We start from the raw sequence: 20,090 nt of genomic DNA, 5'->3' as shown, positions 1-20,090 counted from the left end.
CTGGGGAAATCTCTACAAGATTTTTCCCCCTTCAAATGAGATCTTTTTTTTTCCTATTTTGTCACTTAATGTTGCTTTTGTGTGGCTAGGATAGATTTATTTCCATATAAATTTATTTTTAAAATGGAATTTCAGAATAACTTTTCATCATTTGAGCAATTGACTGTCTAGGAAAAGATTATTGGAGAAATGACCTTGTCTTCATTGTTTTGGATGAGATTATTTCAGAAGGAAAACTCAAATAATTTCAACACTATCTCTCACCTTGGGGCTAACTCTCAAGCCCCAGTGCTATCTGTAGGACTGTGAGTGGCCTTTTTCTTTTCTTCTTTTAGATGATAACAGTAACCTTGACTGCTTCATCACTGGTGAAGGGGAAAATTCTGACTATTTCTTCAATGAAACTCTTAATAGGCTGATTTTTTTTGTAAATATTGAACTCACAGCATAAAAACTGACAGTTCCCTTCTGTACAGTCACCCATTTTAGTTATATCAGGAAAATCGGTAGGTTGGGCACTGAAGATTAATTCTTTTGATAATCTTTAGTTAGAGTTTGTTTTTGTTGAGTTTAAAACAGCCAATATGAAAGTGATTTGCTTGTTTTACCTAAAGCCTCTCAAGGGTGCAAGAGCTCTCTTTGGGAAGCAAAGGAGATTCCAAGGACAATAAACATAAATATAAAACACGGACTTAAATATTTTAATCTGTTGCCTAATCTTCCCTGAAGAATACATGAAAAGGTTTCAGGGTAGGTTGTTCAAATAGTGGTGGGATTCCTATACATAAGTCCACAGATGGGTAGCTAGGTGGTGCAGTGGATAGAACACTGGTACATTACTAGCTGTGTGACCCTGGTCAAGTCACTTAATCCTGACTGCCTCAGTTTCCTCATCTGTAAAATGAGCTGATGAAGGAAGCAAACCTCTCCAGTATCTCTGCCAAGAAAGCTCCAAATGGAGTCCTTAGGAATCAGATGTGATTGAAAGCAAATGAACAAGACCACAGATCACTGAAGATTTAAGTGTCAAAGGAAGGAAAGATTCAGGGACTCTGGATATTGAAATTTGACAGGAATCTTTTTAAGGTTTTAAACATTCAAATAGGTCATAATATATAGGTTCATGGCCTGATCATTTTCAATTTCTCCTTAAATTGGAATAAGACCCTAGAGTTGCAGCAATATTCTCCTTGGGAGATGATATTAGATGTCATACAAGTATAAAAGAAAGGTCAAAATCAGGTTTTTTTTATTGTTTTGTTTTTCCAGGATGCCAGAAATGCACAGTCTGAGATGAAGGAATGAAAAAACAAACATACATTTAGTTAGCTCTAGTGTGTTGTGCTAGGGGCTATAGGCATTCTAATGTGGGAGGAGGGTGACTAAGAGTATTTTGTTTTGAAAAGTTTGGTGGGGATGAGGTTGACACACTCTTTCCAGGGGCAGTGATATGAGTTTAAGAGATGGAAAGTGGCTGGGGGTGCGGGAGTGGGGAAGGGGGAAGAGAAATGGGGTATTTGTGCAGCCACAAGCCTGCTGGTTACAGGACATCTGGGAATGTATAATGGCCATTACCGGCAAGAGGCTGCCACCAATGAGGATACATAACGGGGCTGCTATTTGGGTAGGAGTTGGGGGGAAAGAATCACGTCCTCCGAGGCAGACAACTAAAGACCCAGTGAGAAGACTGCCAGGAGATTGAAGCAAAATGTCAAGACAGCTGCAGAAGCAGAGTGTGACACATCTTAGATAATGCTTCAAGGTGTGCTGAGTTCTTTAGCCCCGTGAGGTAGGGACCACTCTTATCCTCATTGAAGAGCTGGGGCGAATAGAGGCTAAGTGACTGGCCCAGGGCTTCAGGATCCTGGTGTCTCAGTGAGCTGACTGAGGGTCGCAACCCACCTTCCCCAAACATTTTAGGCAGGAATGTGCCCATACTCCTCTGGTCCTTGCTCAGTAAAGGTCAGTGTCCTCATGGCACCGCTCTGGGTGTGTTTCCTGACTCACTCTGTTTGGTGAGTTCTGGGGCTCAGATCCTGAAAACAGAATCTTGAGGGTGGGAGAGATGAAACTTAGACTAGGTGGGTGGGTGGGGAATCACCCTTAATTGGGTAGAGGAAGGAAGAGGGAGTCAGGACTGCAAAGGTGTTTGCAAAGAGAGAAGAGCAGATGGGGAGAAGGAAAGAGAGTGGTGGCGGAGTGGGCAGTCTGATGTCACAGGTCGGGGAGCTCAGTGAGAATGAGAGGAGGAAAGGCCTGGAGTAAATTGGAGTCAGAGAGGGTGGGGCCTGGTATTGGTGGGTTGCGGTGAAGGTTGAAAAGAGGGAGAGATGTGAGGAGTGGGTTGTGGTTGCTGTCACAGGCTGGGGAGATGAGAACCTTTTGTTAGAGAAGGGGTGGGGGTGGGGGGGGTCTGCGCTCAGTCCCCAGCCTCACTGTCTCCTCCAGAGCATCTGGGCCCAGTGGCCAGCTGTGGATCTGGATGCCTGAGGATGGTGATGGCCCTGGGTGCAGTGGGACTGGCTCAGAGGGCTTCAGAGAGCAAGGCTGCCCATTTAAGGGGCAGACAGTTTATGGATGAATGATGGAAAAGAGCTCTGGAGAGATTGGGACACAAGTTAAATATGTTGGATTCACAAACTGAAAAGCCAAGCTGAACATGCTAGCGCCATTGTTTCATAGGCAAAGTTCTTTTACTGTTCTCTGTATACAGAAATATTTGTGTTGGCCAAGTTCAGCAAAACGAAAAGGAAGGAATAAAACTAAAAAACATGAGTTATCTTCAGCAAGGGGGGGGGCAACACTTCTTTTTTCTGAAACAGGAAGGAAAGATGGGTTAAGATAGAGAACAATGCTGGGGGATAGATAAAAGAAAAAAATTATTGATTATATCTGCTAAAAATTGAGGGTTGAGGACCTGAAGAAAAGAGATATTTTAACAAATAAGTCTTGTTGAGCATCACTGAAAGACTCAACTGAGGTGGCAGTGTCAGATGAGAGAATGGAACATATTTGAGAGATGTGAAATCAACAGGCCTTAGGTAAGGAATGATGGAAAAAGTTAATAGTTGGGAAAGGCAGGAAATTTGGGAGGAAATTCCACTGAGCAGGTTGATCTTGAAAAAAATCTGTGAACCAGAATGATATTTACCAAGGTAAGGAAAAAAAGATAAACACATGTGTGCATGGACACATATATGTATTTATAGAGATGTGCATGGACATGTATGTATATATTTGTACACACATTTCTTATTGTTTATTCATCCTTTTATTTATTTACTCACTCAATTATTCATGTTTGTATTTATTTATTCATTCATTTATACCTTTCCAAATAGAGAATCCAGAGGCTCAGAAAAAGACTTTTTTCTTTAGTGTGATCTTTTGACCATTTGCACATATTATGAATTATTTCACCAGGACTTAGTAACCCTTGACAAACAGTGCATGAATGTGGAAGTGAAGCTGATTATCCAGTGTCCATTTTTGGATGGTTTCCCCATAAGTAGCTATATTTTACCGATGTCTAACAAATGAAACACAAGGTTAATGGGTTCTGTCTTTTAAGAGCCAACAAGTAAATGAAATGATTGTTGGCCAGAAGCTTCAATCCACTTGGAGACAGCAATGGTGGCAGTGGCCTAATCCCCCAGACTTTCCTATCAGTCTGGGTGCTCTGTGATTGAATACGCATAGATGTGATCATCCCCATTTTGCAGATGGAGGGCTAGAGGCAGGGAAACCTACACCTCGCCTCAGATTCCAGAATCCAGCATCTTCCTCTTTATTGAGCTGCCTCAGACTTGTCTTTTCCCAGCTTTGTAAGCCAGGAAAATCGCTGAGTCTTCATAGAGTCAGCTCAGATGGGTGGAAAAGACCTGGACTTGGGAGTTGGGAAGACCCAAGTTCAAATTCTGACTCCCATGCTCAATCATTATATGGCATGACTTACTCTGAGCAAGTCTCTTAAATCTCTCTCTCAGCCCCCATTTAAGATGAAGATAAGAATTCCTTCCTCACCAAAATTGTTGTGAAGATCATATGAGAGGGCATGTGTACAGTGTTTTACATAGAACTGATGGTACTTTATAAACCTAGCCTTCTAAAAGCTTACTTATATCTTGAGGCAGTTGGAAGGAAAATGGTTTACCCAAGGCCAGACATGATGTCAATTATCACTTAGTTGTTAAGCCTTTATTAAATACATTTTATGTGGGAAGCATTTGCTAAGAAATGTGGGTACAAAGAAAGGGGGGAACCCCCACTGACCTGGTTCTCAAAGAGTTCACATTCTTCTGAAGGAAACATCATGTGACTCTATACTTACAATGTAATTGGAAATTAAAAATGAAGTGGGTGTGATAGAGAGGGTTAGAAAGGTATCCTATGTGAAGAACAACCAGCACTATCAGGCAGAAGTTCAGATCTCTTACTCATTCCAGGGTACCAGACTGCTTCCTAAATGGTATTTGCATTATTTAAAATGTTGTCTCAAATCCCATCACCTCCAGTGGTATGGACAGTGGAGAAGAGGTTTGAATCCATTGAATTGTTGACACAAGAAATGTTACATGGGCACATTATTTTCCCCAAAAAATTAACCCAATATTTACCCAGGTTTTCTAGCAATCTTTAATGGTAAGATTAAATTTTGGTTGAGTCAGTTGAAGAAGTGACTCCTTTGGTAATGAGTAATTCCTTGTAAAATTAAATGGGTTACTGGTGGGTGAGTGAATGTTAGAGTTGACTTGTACTTAGCATCTTTGTCACAGGCATCGATAATTATAAATAGCTTACCCCTTGACCATCGTGTTTATCTTTTTAGAACATAATATTCTAAAGGTGGATTTTTAGGGTTAGAAGAGGAAAAACCAACCCTGCTTTACAAGCAAGACTGGGAACAGTGGGTCACTGAGTCATCATGACTTCCAGTAATTTCAATCTTTTCAATAAGATTTTGGGAAATTTTTGTTATTTTAGATTTCCCCTAATTTTTATTTTATTGCATTTTTTACATTTCTTTTAATTCACTTTTTGAAAATCATACAAGTTTTCCCCATGTCTTTGTAGCTTCTCAACCCTTAGCATCTCCAATTTCCTTTGACATGGACATCAATTTTTCCTTCTTGGGTATTTTATACGATGTAGAAAGTAAAATATTGTAAGGAAAAATAAATCTTTTATTCATAGTAGATAGTAATCCATGATGTAGTCAAAGCAAATACTTTTTATTTACAAAGTTGAAGTGACACATCTTACTCTAGCATTGCTTCCTTGACAAGTTGTCACTATTGTATGAACATTCTTTTATTTACATGTTGATAGTTTCAGGGGCAAGTGTCTAGTCCTTTAGGGCCAGGGGAGAAGCAAAGAGATGGTGAAAACTTTTGTCACAAGTTAATTTGACAGCCTCTCAAGTCTTGTGACTACCCAGATTTTAAAATTTCTCAAACACATTCTTGTCTTGTATTTAACCCTTTCCCCCAAATGACATCTGTTTCACGTCTATTATTGGAAATTCAGGATTTCCTTTCCTCTTTGCCCCTAACCAGTTCCTTCTTGTTAGATCCGGTTGAAGCTCAAAATGCTTTCTTCTTAATTTTGCTAGAGAACTAATGCCATCTGTAGCTTTCAGATGTATTTTTCTGCTGGTGAATCATAGAACCACAGTGTCTTAGAGTGACAATTGTTCTCAAACTTGTTGCACTGAAGGCTTCTTGTGTATTCAGAACTGAATGCAATATTCCATATGTGACCTCATCGACTCAGAGTACAGTGGGAATCAGCCTATTTTATTCTTTTAAAAAAGATTTTTTTAAAAAAATTGATATCTTTTGATCCCTTCAGTTTCCCCCTATATCCCTCCCTCTCTCATTTCAAAGAACCAAGTCTTAGAACCAAAGATCAGGAAGGGAGAAGAAACATTGTACATAATATTGGACTTTTTCTGATTGACTCCCTTTTCTTTAAATTCCACCATTGGATTATAACAGCTATATCTTTGCTCATTCCCCATCAGAGAAGAGCATGTTCCAATATTTACTTGCCCTTGGGAGACATGAGTTTTCTAACTGTCTTGTAGGTTTCTTCATATATCATTATGTGGCTATTTACTGAGCTCCGTTACAATAAAATTCTCTTCCATCCATCAACAGAGAGCATTGTCCTGTTCATAATGTCTGCATTTACTTCCAAACTCATGGTTCATGTCATCCTAGATTTAGAACTCAAAGAGACTCCAGAAGCCTTACAATTGAAGATGAGACTTCTATGTCCAAGATGACCAATTGACTTGCCTAAAGAGCTATTACCATTCTCTTTTCCCCATGTTACCATTCAATCCCAGCAGTTACTTAGGCTACCAGAAGTTTGATCCTGTGAAAAAGGAAAATTCTTTGAATTTTCACCCTGATTAACTAGGCAAAGCTCAAAAAAAAAAAAGAGAATTAAAAGGAATTTATTCAAAATATGCCAATGTAGCAGCACATTAATGGGCTCATCACTGGAGATGAACAAAGGATTCTAGATGGATAATTTTCGATGCATAATTTTTGCAATGAGATAAAAGACAAATCAAATATAATTGAGTCAGCAAAAGACTGGAGTCATTGCATCTCAGCTTTTCCTCAAGGTAGCAGGTACATGATGATAAACTGGTAGGGGTATGTAGAACTAAATAACTGCAGACCTGATGTCTCCCCTAACCCTAATTAAGCAAGACTGGGAACAATGGATCACTGGGTAAGCATGGCTTTCAACCCAATTATAGGCCTTTTCAAGTTAGCAGTATGATTTTAGGAAATTATTTTTTATTTTGTTAAGATTTTCCCCTTTAATTTTATTGCCTTTTTTATAAACAATTCTTTTACTTCACTTAATGAACATTATGTAAGTCTTTGTATCTTCTCACTCCTTAGAATCTTCAATTTCCTTCAAAGCAGAGCTTAGGTCAACTATCATCTGAGATGAACCTTTCTTAACACCACCCCCATTATTAGTAATTGAGGTGAAAGGGACTTTGTAGCAGCAGTTTCAGTGTTAGTAGATAATGGGATAACTTCCTTCTCTGTGAGCTCTATTATTACTATTCCAGGCTCTCCTAACTTACACTTACATATAGTTTAAAAAAATTTTTTTTATTTAAGGCAGTGGGGTTAAGTGACTTGCCCAAGGTCGCACAGCTAGGTAATTATTAAGTGTCTGAGGTCAGATTTGAACTCAAGTACTCCTGACTCCAGGGCCAGTGCTCTATCCACTGTGCCACCTAGCTGCCCCCACATAAGATTTTCGAAATGCCCGTACATTATTTCATTTGGATTTCTTTGATTACCAAGTATGTCTTCTCTCCTTTCATCCAAATACTTTCATATCTATCTTGAGTGGAGCTACCACCCAAAAGGGGCTGTTGGATAGTGATAAACAGTGAAAAGAGTACCAATTCTGGAATCAGGAGAACTTGAATTCAAATCTGGCCTCAGACACTTAATAATTGCCAAGGAAATTGGCAACTTGACTCTGGGCAAGTCACTTAACCCATTTTGCCTCAGTTACTCATCTGTCAAATGAGTGGAGAAGTATATGGCAAACTACTTATCTTTGCCACACAACCCCAAATGCAGTCAAGAAGACTGCAGACAGAACTGAAACAACTCAGCAACCACAACCTCAAAAATCTGACTCTTGTAAACTTATTCCCCCAACCTTGAACCCTTCCGCCTTTGAATGGAAGTCACAGGGGGTCATCCCACAATTGTGAGATATAGCTGACCTGTAGAGCCTTGTGATTATGCATTGAATTCTGCTGCTTCAATCTCTTTTTTTCCCCCCCACAATTGCCACATCCCAGATTGATAAGAACATTTTGCTAGTTGAACAGAGCCTACCCTCTCAAGAATTATTTTAGTAGCCAGTGACTTGTACCAGGTGGATATTGAAGAAATATTTGTTAATCAATATTCCATGCCTTCTCTGACAAAGGCACTACCCACCTAACAACCTTTACAATTGAAGTAAGTAAACAGAAAATATCCATTAGACACCTACTGTTTACATGGAGCTCTTCCAGTTGTCCTCAGAAAGCTTACATTCCTATTAGAATCTCAGGAACAGCTCCACATGGCCTTTGCTCTGCTATATCATAAGCAAGGTTAGGGCAGTTGATTGGACAAAGCAGAAAAGTTAGCAATGATCAAGAGAAGCCGGAAAGACCAAAACAAGTCAAAGCTGCTAAGGGCTTCAGTCTGTGAAATTGTTATGGGCTCTGCCCCAAATGGGAGAAGGCTCTCCGTTCATCCATGCTGATGTCAACTAAACAGTACAAACTTCTTTTAAACTTCAGTAGGCTATCTTGCCATAACTGTGAAAGTTCAACTAGTAGAATTCACTGGGGTGATCTGTATCACACCTACCTTTTTTCTTTATTGTCTTTTCACTAAAATTTGTACTTTTTTATCCTTTTTTCTTTCAAAGTGTTCTTTAGCTTGGTTTTGAAAAAGGTATTCTTGATTGTTGAATAAAGACCATGACAAGCCTTTGGTCTTCCCCTTCCCATAAGTTCTCCATTTTAGGGCGGTACAGAGAGTATGTGAGCAATGTAATATAGTTATTCCATTGCTTTTTTTTAAATTCATTAACTGACCGGGTTAATCATAATGAATATCCTTCTCCCTGTGCATTTTTTTCTATAAGTAGAATACAGTCTCCTTGAGGGCAGGAATTATTTGGGTTTTTGCATCCCTAGGGCTTTACCCAATTCTTGGCTGATTGACTGAATGAACCATTGAAGGAGGAAGATATCTGGGTTGGCAGCAATCTTCTTAAATCTGATTTGCAGGCTTTTTTTTTTATTAATGGGAGGAAACATTTCAGTATTATGAGCAAACTATGCTCAAGATTTTCTTTTCCTATATGACAGCAATGCAGAAAGTTCTGTATATGGAGTTCCTTATGATTGTTGTAAATATGTTGCCCAGTCTTACCTGATGACTGTGTTTATCTCTTGGGTGCTCATCCTGGCTGGGCAGGCAGCACAATGCAAATAAAGTGACTCGACAAAGCTTCCATCTGGGAATCAGAGAGTGTCGGTGCTGTCCAGAATCGTGTTGTCGATCATTTCGTTGCTTCTTTTGGCTTTGGAAGTTTCTGGACTGTGAGGCACTTTTACCTTAAGGTGGAACTTACTGCGAAGCATTTCTCTGAAAGGTTGGCAGAGGAAGAAATAAATAATGGGGTCAAGGCACACATTGACCGCAGAGAGAAACAGAGCAAATTCTTTTGCATAGAGCAGGATTACTTTGGATTGGCAGTTGTAGTTTTCTTCGGTCTGGCTTCTGGTGTAGGGGATCCGGGCAATGTGATAAGGGACAAAGCAAACACAAAACACCAACATGATGCAGAATATATTGCGGCTGGACTTCTTCTTCACCGAGATGGAATTCCTTCTGGACCTGAGGTAGGAGCTATAGATTTTCCTTGTGATGGCCGTGTAACAGATGATCAGCAGAAGGAACACGATCCAGAAGATGCCCACGAAGATGAAGTTGGAAACTATGTGCCACTTGCGTCCCAGTTCATTCTTGAGTTTCATGCATTTAAGAATGTCGCCTTCCTTGTCTGAGCTTTGGTTGGTCAGAATGATGTTGGGGATGGCCAGGAAGAGCATCAGGGCCCAGATGAAGAGGGACAGGATCTTACTGTAGCCAACTCTGTGAACAAAAGAACCCAGGAGGGGCTTTACAATCTTGTAGTACCTGTCGAATCCAATGAGTCCAAAAAACGCGATTCCCACATACATGTTGACATAGAAGATCACAGCAGATCCCTTGCACACGAAGATGCTCAGCTGCCAGGGCCCTAGTTTGGAATCACTCAGAATTTTGAATGGGAAAGTTAGACTCATCAGAAAGTCAGCCGCCACAATGTTCTTGAGATAGACGATGAAGCTCTTGCTGTTGGAAACATAAAAAAAGATCCATGCTGATATCCCATTGAGCAGAATCCCACCCACGAAAACAAAGCAGTAGAGCAGGGGAATAACATATTGGGTGATCAGAGAATTCAGAGAACAGTCCTGATGGTTGGTGTTGTCAGTTGTGTTGTTCATCTTTTTTAGTCAAAGTCCTAAAAAGAGAGAAGAGTCAATTAAACAAACAACATATGAAGTCTCCCATTCATAGAAAACAAATTTAGTAGAAGTACTGAGAACAAACCTTAAAGATCTCACTTTGAAGTTAGGCTACCTGTTTTGGATGGATCCAGGAGTAACTGTCCTATAAAGACAGAAGACAGGAAGAATGAGGGATTGTGCACCATTAAATCCATGTGATCTGAGGTGGAATATCTAAACCTTTGGGTGCATTTGGAAGATGTAATGGTTGGCCTAGATATTTCATTGCCTCCATGACTTTTAAAATTCAGGATCAGGATGTTAAAAGGGTTGGAAGGAATTGAAAACATTGCATATAAAAATGGGGGAGAGGAATGTTTCCCTAAAACATTGGACCATGGTTGAAATTTAGCAAAAGGGTAAACTAAGGCAGATCTCCAAGCAAGGTAATTTTTATTTACAGCAGCCTGCTGTCAATAAATGGGTCAGTGACTTGCTTCCATTAATGCCAGAGGCCCTGAGCAAAAGGTTTTGGGGAGTACAGAACAAAGAACAGAACAGAGAAGATGACATCATGGAGTAAAGGCAAATGATTGGCCACTGAGGAAACAACAATGATTGATTGGAAATTTAACAATAGGGACTAGCAACAACCCACTTCTCCCTTGAGACTGAGAAGTGCTCAATTGTTGAGTCCACATGCAAGATAGACCAGACTTTTGGACTGCAAAGAAGGCTTCATTGAAGGATAACTTGGTGGTGTAAAGCTTTTAGACTTGACTCCCTTTCTATTCACATGCATTCTTCAAAGTCAGTGAAATTCCTTGAGGCAAGAAACTGGATTTTTAAACTTAACCCAATACAGGCCAACTGAACTCTGAACTAAGTTCAAAAGACAGAAGAACCATGACTTAAACAGTAGCAGGACAAAACCAATTAATTTTAAATAGAATCAATGAAAAATGATGCATGATCAGGCTTAAACTTCTTAGATACAATAATAACATGAAAGGCAGATGGGAAAAAATAGCAGTACTAAATTAGAATAAACAAATATTGAATACCTCTATTCAACAATTTCAAAATTGTCTCAATCATGTTTTTGCTTGAAAAGAAAAATATAAAAAAATCTATATTAAAAATAGAAATATATAACATACTCCACACACACACATTCCTTTCACTTTTTTCCATAAGACACTGGACAGAACCAGTGTCTAAATGTGTTTGTAGAAAATTAAACCACATCTCAATACTCGTAAAAGTTCTTTGTCATTTTATGTGTAAAATAGACTGTTTCATTTTCAAATTTTAGACATGCCTAGAAGCAATCTTTCCCAAAATATAGCCTAGGGATTACTTGAGGTTTCCCATAGTTCAGAGTTCCTAAGGGTCACTGGCAGGAATAAACTGGGACAAAATGGAATGGAAATTGTAAGCATAGTTAATAAAGGGTAGCTGAACTGAGGACTAGCTGTAGATAAAGGTAAAAGATAGGGTGACAAGGGAGGCCCACAGATGCTGGGGGATGGGGGCGGCAGAGCCAGCCACACCTGCCTTGCTAGCTCCATGCTGTGTGACCATGGGCATGTTAGGGATGCTAGAGGAGTGTAAGCTCCAAAACTATCTACCAAGGTTTATGGGGGTGGAGAGAAAGTGCTCAACTGATGGGATCAGAGATGCTAGAATGTCCAAAGGGACCCAGACCCCACCTGCTAACTCTGAGCCTCTTCCTTAGCCATCCCCCATATCTTAGAGACCCTCCTACCTGGCTCTCCTCCACATCTCAACTGCAGTCCTACCTTCTGCCACAGCCTTTCTCAGTCCTTTTAATCTTAGTGCCTTTCTTCCCACTTTAAGCCTGTAGCTTGTTTATCCATAATCGTTTCCATGTTGTCCCCCTCATTAGACTTGTTTCTTGAAACAGAATCTTTTTTTTGCTTATGTTTGACCCCCTAGTACTTAGCCCAATGTCTGTCTGCTCATAATGGTTCTTAATAAATGCTAGCTGATTGATTATGAAATTCATGGGTCATCAAAAAGCTGGCCCAACTTGGTAGAATTTTTCAGTCTTCATACTCTACCATCAATTTTTTTCAGAATCCAAAAATAATATAAAAGTTCCCAGAACTGATTAAAATACACCATCAATCCCCCCACCTCAAATCATAATTTATTGATTTTAATGTTGAGATCCTGGATATAGATTTAGAACAAGAAGGACCCTTAGGCTTCATCTCTCTCATTTTATAGTTGAGAAAACACTGAGAGTTTTAAGTGACTTATTCAAAGCCACAGAGTATAAACAAAATAGACAGGATCTGAATCCAAGTCTTAGGACTATTTTAAATCATTGTTTTCCATGTTTCATGTTGCAATATTTCTATGTAATTCTAGAGCATAAGGAGACCAGAATCATGTTTCCAGGGTGTCCTAGCCATGCCAGGAAGGTCCATGCTAATGTCCCAGAGGCAGCATGGTGGCTAAGACCTTGGGCAAAGAATCAGGAAGACCTGAGTTCTACTCCTGCCTCAGATACTTAATAGCTATATGACTATGAGCAAGTTAATTGACCTTTCTGAAACTCAAATTCCTTACTTGTAAAATGAGAATAAAAATGGCATCTTCCTTTGTAGACCTGTGAGTAATAGATGAGATAATATACACAAAGCAGTGATATCAAATACTCAGTGAAATGGAGAACACGAAATGAGCCCTGCAGATTGCATATTGATTTATTTATTAGGATATAATTGTTATAATAGAATTATAACATTTATGCTCTATTGTATATTTTGTTAAATAGGCTCTGTTTTATTTTCAGATTTTAGGCATAAAATTACATTTTAATCTTTTTTAGACTACACTTGGGAGCTCATAGACTCCCTGATGTAAAGCATTTTATAGTTCTTTTAAAAATTCTATATAAATGCTTGCTGTGATTATGTCTCAAAAATGGCAGCTTTGCATCTTAATTTATTTTCATGATATCGTGTATGAAAATAAGATTTATCATGTTCTCTTCACGTTCAACTTTTAGTTTCTTTAGTTTGTTTTGTAGATGAAAATTTCATTTATGAAAAAACTAATAATTCTGTGAGCATGCTCTGAGGAATTGTACTGCATATTTCCATATTTAGAGTTCTATCCTCTAGCTCCTCAAGCTCTTTCTCTATTGGTACAGCCTGGTGATGCAGTAGACAGAGCACTGGCCTTGGAGTCAGGAGGATGGGAGTTCGAATCCAGCCTCAGACACTGACACTAACTGGCTGGGCACATCACAACCCTGCCTCCCTTGCAGCCAGGACCATCTCCAGGTGTCTTGATCCATATCTGGTCACTGGACTCAGATGGTTCTGGAGGAGAAAGTGAGACTAATGACTTAGCACAGCCCCCTCTTCACTCAAATCCAATTCACACACAATCCTGATGTCACAATCTTCTTTGATAATAAAGGACAAAGGTTATAATAATAATTAATCATCATAATAATGATCTTCAGTTACCATTCCCTAACATTGCCAAATTTATTTAGTACCTTCTGATGAGGTGCTAGGGACTTCTAGATGGTAAAGTGGACAGAGAGATATGGACCAGGAGTCAGAGGAACCTAAATTTAGATCTGGCCACAGAAGTCTATTAGTTGTATGACCTCAGGCGAGTCACTTCACCCTATTTACCTCAGTTTCCTCATCTGTAAAATAAATTGGAGAAGGAAATGGCAAACCACTCCAATATCTTTCTCAAACAAACTCCAAATAAGGTCACGAAGAGTCAGATTGAATCACAACAAACAAATGCAGGTAATACTATCTGGTTGTTATGAGGATAAAATGAGATGCTGTTTGTAGAATGCTTTCCAAAACCTTAAAAAGCTATGTTGATGATGATTACCATTATCATCATCATCATCATCAACAATTATTCTTACTGTACTAATCTGGAAAATTTATCACTCTTATACTTTGTTTAGAGTAGAAATGCCTTTTCTAAAGAATATTGTTTACTTAAGGGGCCAGGGTAAATGAGTCTTATGCTTTTGATATTTTTTTTGCTAACCCTTCACCTGGCACATGATCAGAGGCAGCAGGGATAGGGATAGGAGCTGAGATTTCACTGCTGTAGAAAACACCCTCTCCCCATTCAGGTCATCCCTTTTTCTGTGGTCCAGGGTCCCTGAGGCTGGCTTCCAGTGAGCCCGCATCATAGTAGGATCATGCTGGATTGGACATGGCTGGAAGCAGTGGTATCTTTGGGTTTTGCCTTTGCTTCATTGTTTTGGAAAGCTAAGCCACAAGTAATAGGCATGTGTATGTGGTTAAAGGCAGTCAGATCTCGATGGTCAGTTTGCTTCTAGGATGCAAATTAAAACCTTTTCCTTTTTCAAGTCAATGAAATTTCAAATTTCACTTCGGTATTTTCTCCTTTGGAAGCTTCTCGTGAATTAGGGCTAGAGCAGGAATTACACTCAAGCAAGTTTCTGTTTTTATCAATAGTGATGGTTCTCCTCAACTGGTCCATTGTATCAGCCATCATGAAGAGTAGCGTGGTGCTGTAGAAAGAACACCTGCTTGGGACTAAGGAGACCTACATTCAAAATTTTACCTGGGAGGCTTAATTTGTCACTCTGGCCAAGTTACCTATGCCTTAAAATGAGCCAGTTGGGATGAACTCTGAGGTCCCTTTTATCCCCAGCATGATCCTATGGATGTCTCCTTCCATAAATTTTCCACAAGGGGTTCATCGAATATGCTGGAGGCTTGCCTGAATTTTTCCTGTGACATCATGAGGTTACCAGCAGATCCATTGAGGTTTCCACTGGTAATCTCAGTGTCTTACTACCTGACTAGCTCATCTTTCATATTAGCTCTATCCCACTCTAACCACCACCAGAATGATTCTTGTCAATAATAAACATCTTTATATGATGGCATGACAAAATGAGGCTTTGGATTTAGAGTCAAGATACCTGCGTTTAAATGTCCTCAGCCACTAAATTGTATGATTGAACAAGTCACTTCACTTTGTTTGCCCCAGTTTTCCAACTGTAAAATGGGGACCAAAAATGCTAGCTGATAGTACTACTAATACTATGGCTTTTATTAACATGTCATATTGTTATTAATAACAATACATTCTGCATTAGACATGTAAGAACAGTGTAAACTATGGGCAAATCTTTTCACCTCTCAATTTTATCTAGAAGTAGGGAGTGATAACACTTCTCTTAGCTTAGCAACATATTAGATGCTCAGTGTTTATTGATTGATTAAAGCTGAGACAAATGCTTTATAAACCTGAAAGAACAATGTATATTTGCCCTGTTTTATCACACTTAGGATTGTAGAACTGGAAGGGACCATTAGAAGTCATTTTAGTTTGACCTCTTTAATAATGATGAAACTGAGTCTGAGAGAGGTGAAAGGGCTTTGCCCATAATCATACACATGACAAGTAGGTCTTTTAATTCCAAATCCAATGTCATCTTCAACACACTATGTCACTGGCAATTTGGAATTGCCTTGATTTTCTAGTTGTGTACAATGCTATTGAAATGACTTCAGTTTTCTGATTTTTCTTTCACCTTGGCTAGAGTGAGATGACCTTCATTAGAATCCCAGACTTATGAATCCTTTCCATCTTGAAATGGCCAAACGTCTTATTTAAGAACCCTGCATAGGAAAAGATATAATATTATTGTTATTTATTAGTAAGTATTAAATTATAACTAATTTGGGGGCAACCATACATGTGATGATAAGATGGTTGCCATGTTTCCACGTGTTCCTTTATCCAAATTTTTTTGCTGTCAGTGACATTGGGTAGATTCACTACAACTCTGCTCAGTCCTGTTTTTAATGCTCTTGTGAGTTAGTTATCGTATTAACTCTTTGACTTCTTGTCAGATATTACTGAATTGGTCTCTTTAGAATGTGTATGTATATTTGTTTCTCTGGATCACAGGATTCTGGAAAGAGAATGAGTATTTGGCCTGCATGGCTTCGGTAGGGGTAAGACTCTATGGCTGAGGTGGGATTTTTGTTACGGACTCTTAAGTTCTCAAATTAAGTCACTTAGCTCTTTGGTTTTCTTGATTATTATCTTAATAATAAATACTGATATGATTTGGTCAGTTAAGTCTGGCATACATCCTTTCTAAAATGCTGCTTTAAATACTTTGTAATAATAGCATAGGTTTGGCTGATTGGTGGTGGTTGTCTTTCATACCAAAGAAGACCATGACATCAAATGAAGGCATGACTTGCACGGTGTGTTTATTAATATAATAATATGTTTGCTATAGCTGCAAAAAGATATCATTCCTACTGCCTTTACCAGAACCATGATCTGTTTTGATAGGGCACAGGGCTTCTGGTGATGGTCTGGATGCTGTGGGAGTCCTTGGCCTTTGGGATGTGATCCTTCTCATGTCAGCAAGGCTCCATGGTACTCCAGTAGTACCAGGCTTTCAAGGTCTGAATTCATTCCTAAAATCAAGCTTTTGTTTTTCTGCTCTTCAGGAGTTCCTTTGCTCCCTGAGCTTGCCCTTGGACACCTGTGTTACCGTTTGGCAGGTGACCACCCCTGTCAAACGCCCTACCTATCACTGTTCCTGGAATGGGTCTCTTGGCTCACTGGCCTTGGGGTGGTTAAGCCAGTACTCAGTGGTTTCTGATGGACCACCCAGTGCTTCTCCATGAATGAAGTTTAACTCTACCACATGATAAGAATAAGCCATATGTAGACTTGAAAAAAATAAGCTCTTGTTTATGATAAAAGCTCTTTCTTAGAAATGGTCATTGCTGGATGTCAAAATAAATTTTTTTCCCAAATATGCAAAATACATTTCTAGATGACATATTTGTTTAGGAATGTTGCAAAGTTCTCTATTAAGAATTCAAAATGTTTTTTGAGATGACTTTGGGTGGGGGAAGGGAGAAAAGAATTGAGAGGAATTTTTATGATAAAAAAGTAAAAACAATGTTATTAATGCTAATTTATAACAAACTTTATAAAAAGAATGAAAAAAATGTATTTCCTACATGTTAAACTGATTTCCTGCATCTCAGAAATTGAACTTTTGCATTCATGGTGTTGTCTGTATCTAATAAGCTTTACTATCCATTTCCAGATGTGAAACAATCTTTTGTATTCCAATTTCAAAATGGAAGATCAGGGAATTTTATTTTTCTGAGGTTTTGTTTTTCTCCAAAATGCATTGGAGTCTGTTGTCTGCTCCCCTCTCTCTGTCTGGAGAAATAGGGACATATGCAGGAGATGCTTTAAATGTAAAAATGACATGGCTTGGGGGCAGCTGGGTGGAGCAGTGGATAGAGCACCGGCCCTAGAGTCAGGAGGACCTGAGTTCAAATCTGGTCTCAGACACTTAATACTTACATAACTGTGTGACCTTGGGCAAGTCACTTAACACCACTGCTTTGCAAAAAAAATGACATGATTTGGCAAAAAACAAAAGAAATTATTTGTGGGACATGAGAGTAAACATTACACCAACATTCTGAGTCATTTTGAGACTGGGAGGATGGTCATACCCTTGAGAGTGGTAGGAAAGTAGGAGGAGGGGAACCCATCATTCTCCTGGTCCTTGGTCTCCCAACCTCATAGTCTTCCTGGCCTCCACACTTGCCCACACTGGTCACTTCAACTTTTGCACTAGCCTTCTGCCCTTGGACACCACCTCTTTCCTGGTGCAAGTCCTCCCCACCTCATGCTTGAGTCATTGCAATAAATGCTGGTGGGTCTCTTCCTCAGGTTCCCCCACTCCAATCCATCCTGAATTCATCCACTAAGCATGTTCCAGTCATCTAGCATCTCCCCAACTCAGTAAACTCCAATTCTTCCTGTCATCTCCAAGAACAATGACTAAATCCGCTGTTTGACAGCTTTCTGTAACTTCACTCCCTCCAACCTTTCTAAACTTCTAAACTTCTTGCCTCCCAATTCAGTGATGCTAATAATAATAAAATGAAAATTCGGCCTAAATTAATTTACTTATTCAATACCATTCCAGTCAAACTACCAAAAATTATTTTCTAGAACCAGAAAAAATAATACAATTCATCTGGAAGAACAAAAAGTCAAGAATATCAAGGGAATTAATGATATGTGTAAAGGAAGAGCTGTACCAGACCGAAAACTTTATTATAAAGTGTCAAACATCAAATCAGGCTAAAAAATAGAGAGGTTTAGGTGCTCAAGACACAGTAATAAACAAGACACAGTAATAAATGACTCTAATATTCTACTGTTTAATAAACCTCAAAACTCCAATTTCTGAGATAAGAACTCACTATTTGACAAAAAAAGTGCTGGGAAAACTGGAAAATAGTATGATAGAAACTAGTTATAGATCAACATGTCACACATCATATACAATCAAAATGGGTAAATAAGGGTGATAGGAATAGTTTGCCAATGCAACCAAGATCAGAAGGAAAGCAGAAAATTGGAGAACAGTTTTTATAGCCGGACTTTCTGCTAAAGGTCTCATTTCTCAAAAATATAGAGAACTGAGTCTTTCCCCAATTGATAAATGGTCATAGGATATAAATAGGCAGTTTTAGATAAAAAAAATTGATGTTATCTATAGTAATATGAAAAAATGCTCTAAGTCAGTATTGATTAGAGAAACGTAAATTAAAACAACTCTGAAGTATCACCTATCAGATTTATATGACAGAAAAGGAAAATGATAAATGTCGAGAAGATGTGGGAAAATTGGAACACTAATGCATTGTTAATGGAGTTGGGAATCAATCTAATCATCCTAGAGAATCATTTGGACCTATGCCCAAAAGATTATAAGATTGTGCATATCCTTTAATCCAACAATGCCACTGTATCTTAAAGAGATGATGAAAAAGGGAAAGGACCCACATGTACAAAAATATTTATAGCAGCTCTTTTAGCTCTTTTATAGCAAAGAATTGTAAATCGAGGGAATAGCCCTCAGTTGGGTAATAACTGAACAAATTTGGTATGTGAATGGTATGGAATACTATAAGAAATAATGAGCAGGTGGATTTTTGAAAAACTAGGAAAGACATGAACTTTTGCTGAGTGAACAGGAGAACATTTTAAACAGAAACAGCAACATTGTGTGACGATCTATGATAGATTTTGCTCTCTCAATAATTCAGTGAACCAAGACAATCCCAAAGAACTCATGATAGAAAATACTATCCATACCTAGAGAAAGAACTATGGATTCTGATTGCAGATGAAGCCTACTATTTTCCCTTTTTTTTATTTTTTGATTTTTTTCTTTCTTGTGATTTTTTTCCTTTTGTTCTGCTTCTTCTTTCACAATATGACTATTGTGGAAATGCTTATTAAGTTCATATGTGTATATAACCTATATCAGACTACTTGCTGTCTTGGGAAGGGGGAAGGGAAGGGAGGGGGAGGGAGAAAAATTTGGAACTCAAACATTATGAAAATGATTATTAAAATCCATAAAATTGGAAAAAATAAAATACTATTAATTGGGGAAAATGAAAAAAATGAAAAAAATTGTGGAAACCACAAAAAATGTTTTCTCCATTTGGTACTTAAGAACTCAAAGTGTAACATTCATGCCAAATCTTTCATTTGTGATTTTTTTTTTTTGAGCTGTGCAATTGTGCCTAATATTTCAACCTAGGAAAACCTAGGACTTTACAAAAGCCTCTGTTTCAATAGGTTCCTGTGCCTGTGAAATGAATCAGTACTTTCATCCACCACCACCCCCCCGGGGGGGGGGGGAGATTTTAGTAGTTTTTAATCACCAACTAGAGATTGACCAATGAAAAAAGAACCATTTTTCCAAATGCTAGTTTTGAATCAAAGGCATTAGAAGGGAAGTAAATTTAGTGGCTCCTAATTAGGATGTTTTCTCTGGATGTTACTTCCAACTATAAATATGAATTCATTGCCCTCTTCCTGTAAATGTAGCTTCCTCATTTGTCAATGTCTCCACCAT

At 38.6% G+C, this 20,090-nt stretch overlaps 2 protein-coding genes across 12 annotated transcripts in view; one reads left to right on the top strand and one right to left on the bottom strand.

Annotated features, from left to right (window-relative positions):
• The window catches only part of MED12L (mediator complex subunit 12L), a 581,984-nt gene that overhangs the window by 362,777 nt on the left and 199,117 nt on the right, over positions 1–20,090 (top strand). The window lies entirely within an intron of this gene.
• The window catches only part of P2RY14 (purinergic receptor P2Y14), a 47,795-nt gene continuing 30,953 nt past the window's right edge, over positions 3,249–20,090 (bottom strand). For 3 of the 8 annotated variants that reach the window (XM_074191053.1, XM_074191054.1, XM_074191052.1), the window contains 3 exons: positions 15,693–15,780; positions 10,212–10,271; positions 3,249–10,122 (listed from right to left, as the gene is read on the bottom strand). In XM_074191053.1, the coding sequence (XP_074047154.1) occupies positions 9,074–10,105 (1,032 nt within the window). In that variant the 5' untranslated portion in view covers positions 10,106–10,122; positions 10,212–10,271; positions 15,693–15,780 and the 3' untranslated portion in view covers positions 3,249–9,073. The remainder of the gene's footprint in view (positions 10,123–10,211; positions 10,272–15,692; positions 15,781–20,090) is intronic. The other 5 variants (XM_074191056.1, XM_074191055.1, XM_074191060.1 and 2 more) reach the window with 3 other exon arrangements.

The sequence above is a fragment of the Macrotis lagotis genome, chromosome 6, assembly GCF_037893015.1.
Source record: "Macrotis lagotis isolate mMagLag1 chromosome 6, bilby.v1.9.chrom.fasta, whole genome shotgun sequence".
NCBI classification, from domain to species: Eukaryota; Metazoa; Chordata; class Mammalia; order Peramelemorphia; family Peramelidae; genus Macrotis; species Macrotis lagotis.
Note: the sequence above shows the minus strand (reverse complement) of the source record. Positions and strands in the feature narration are given on the sequence as shown.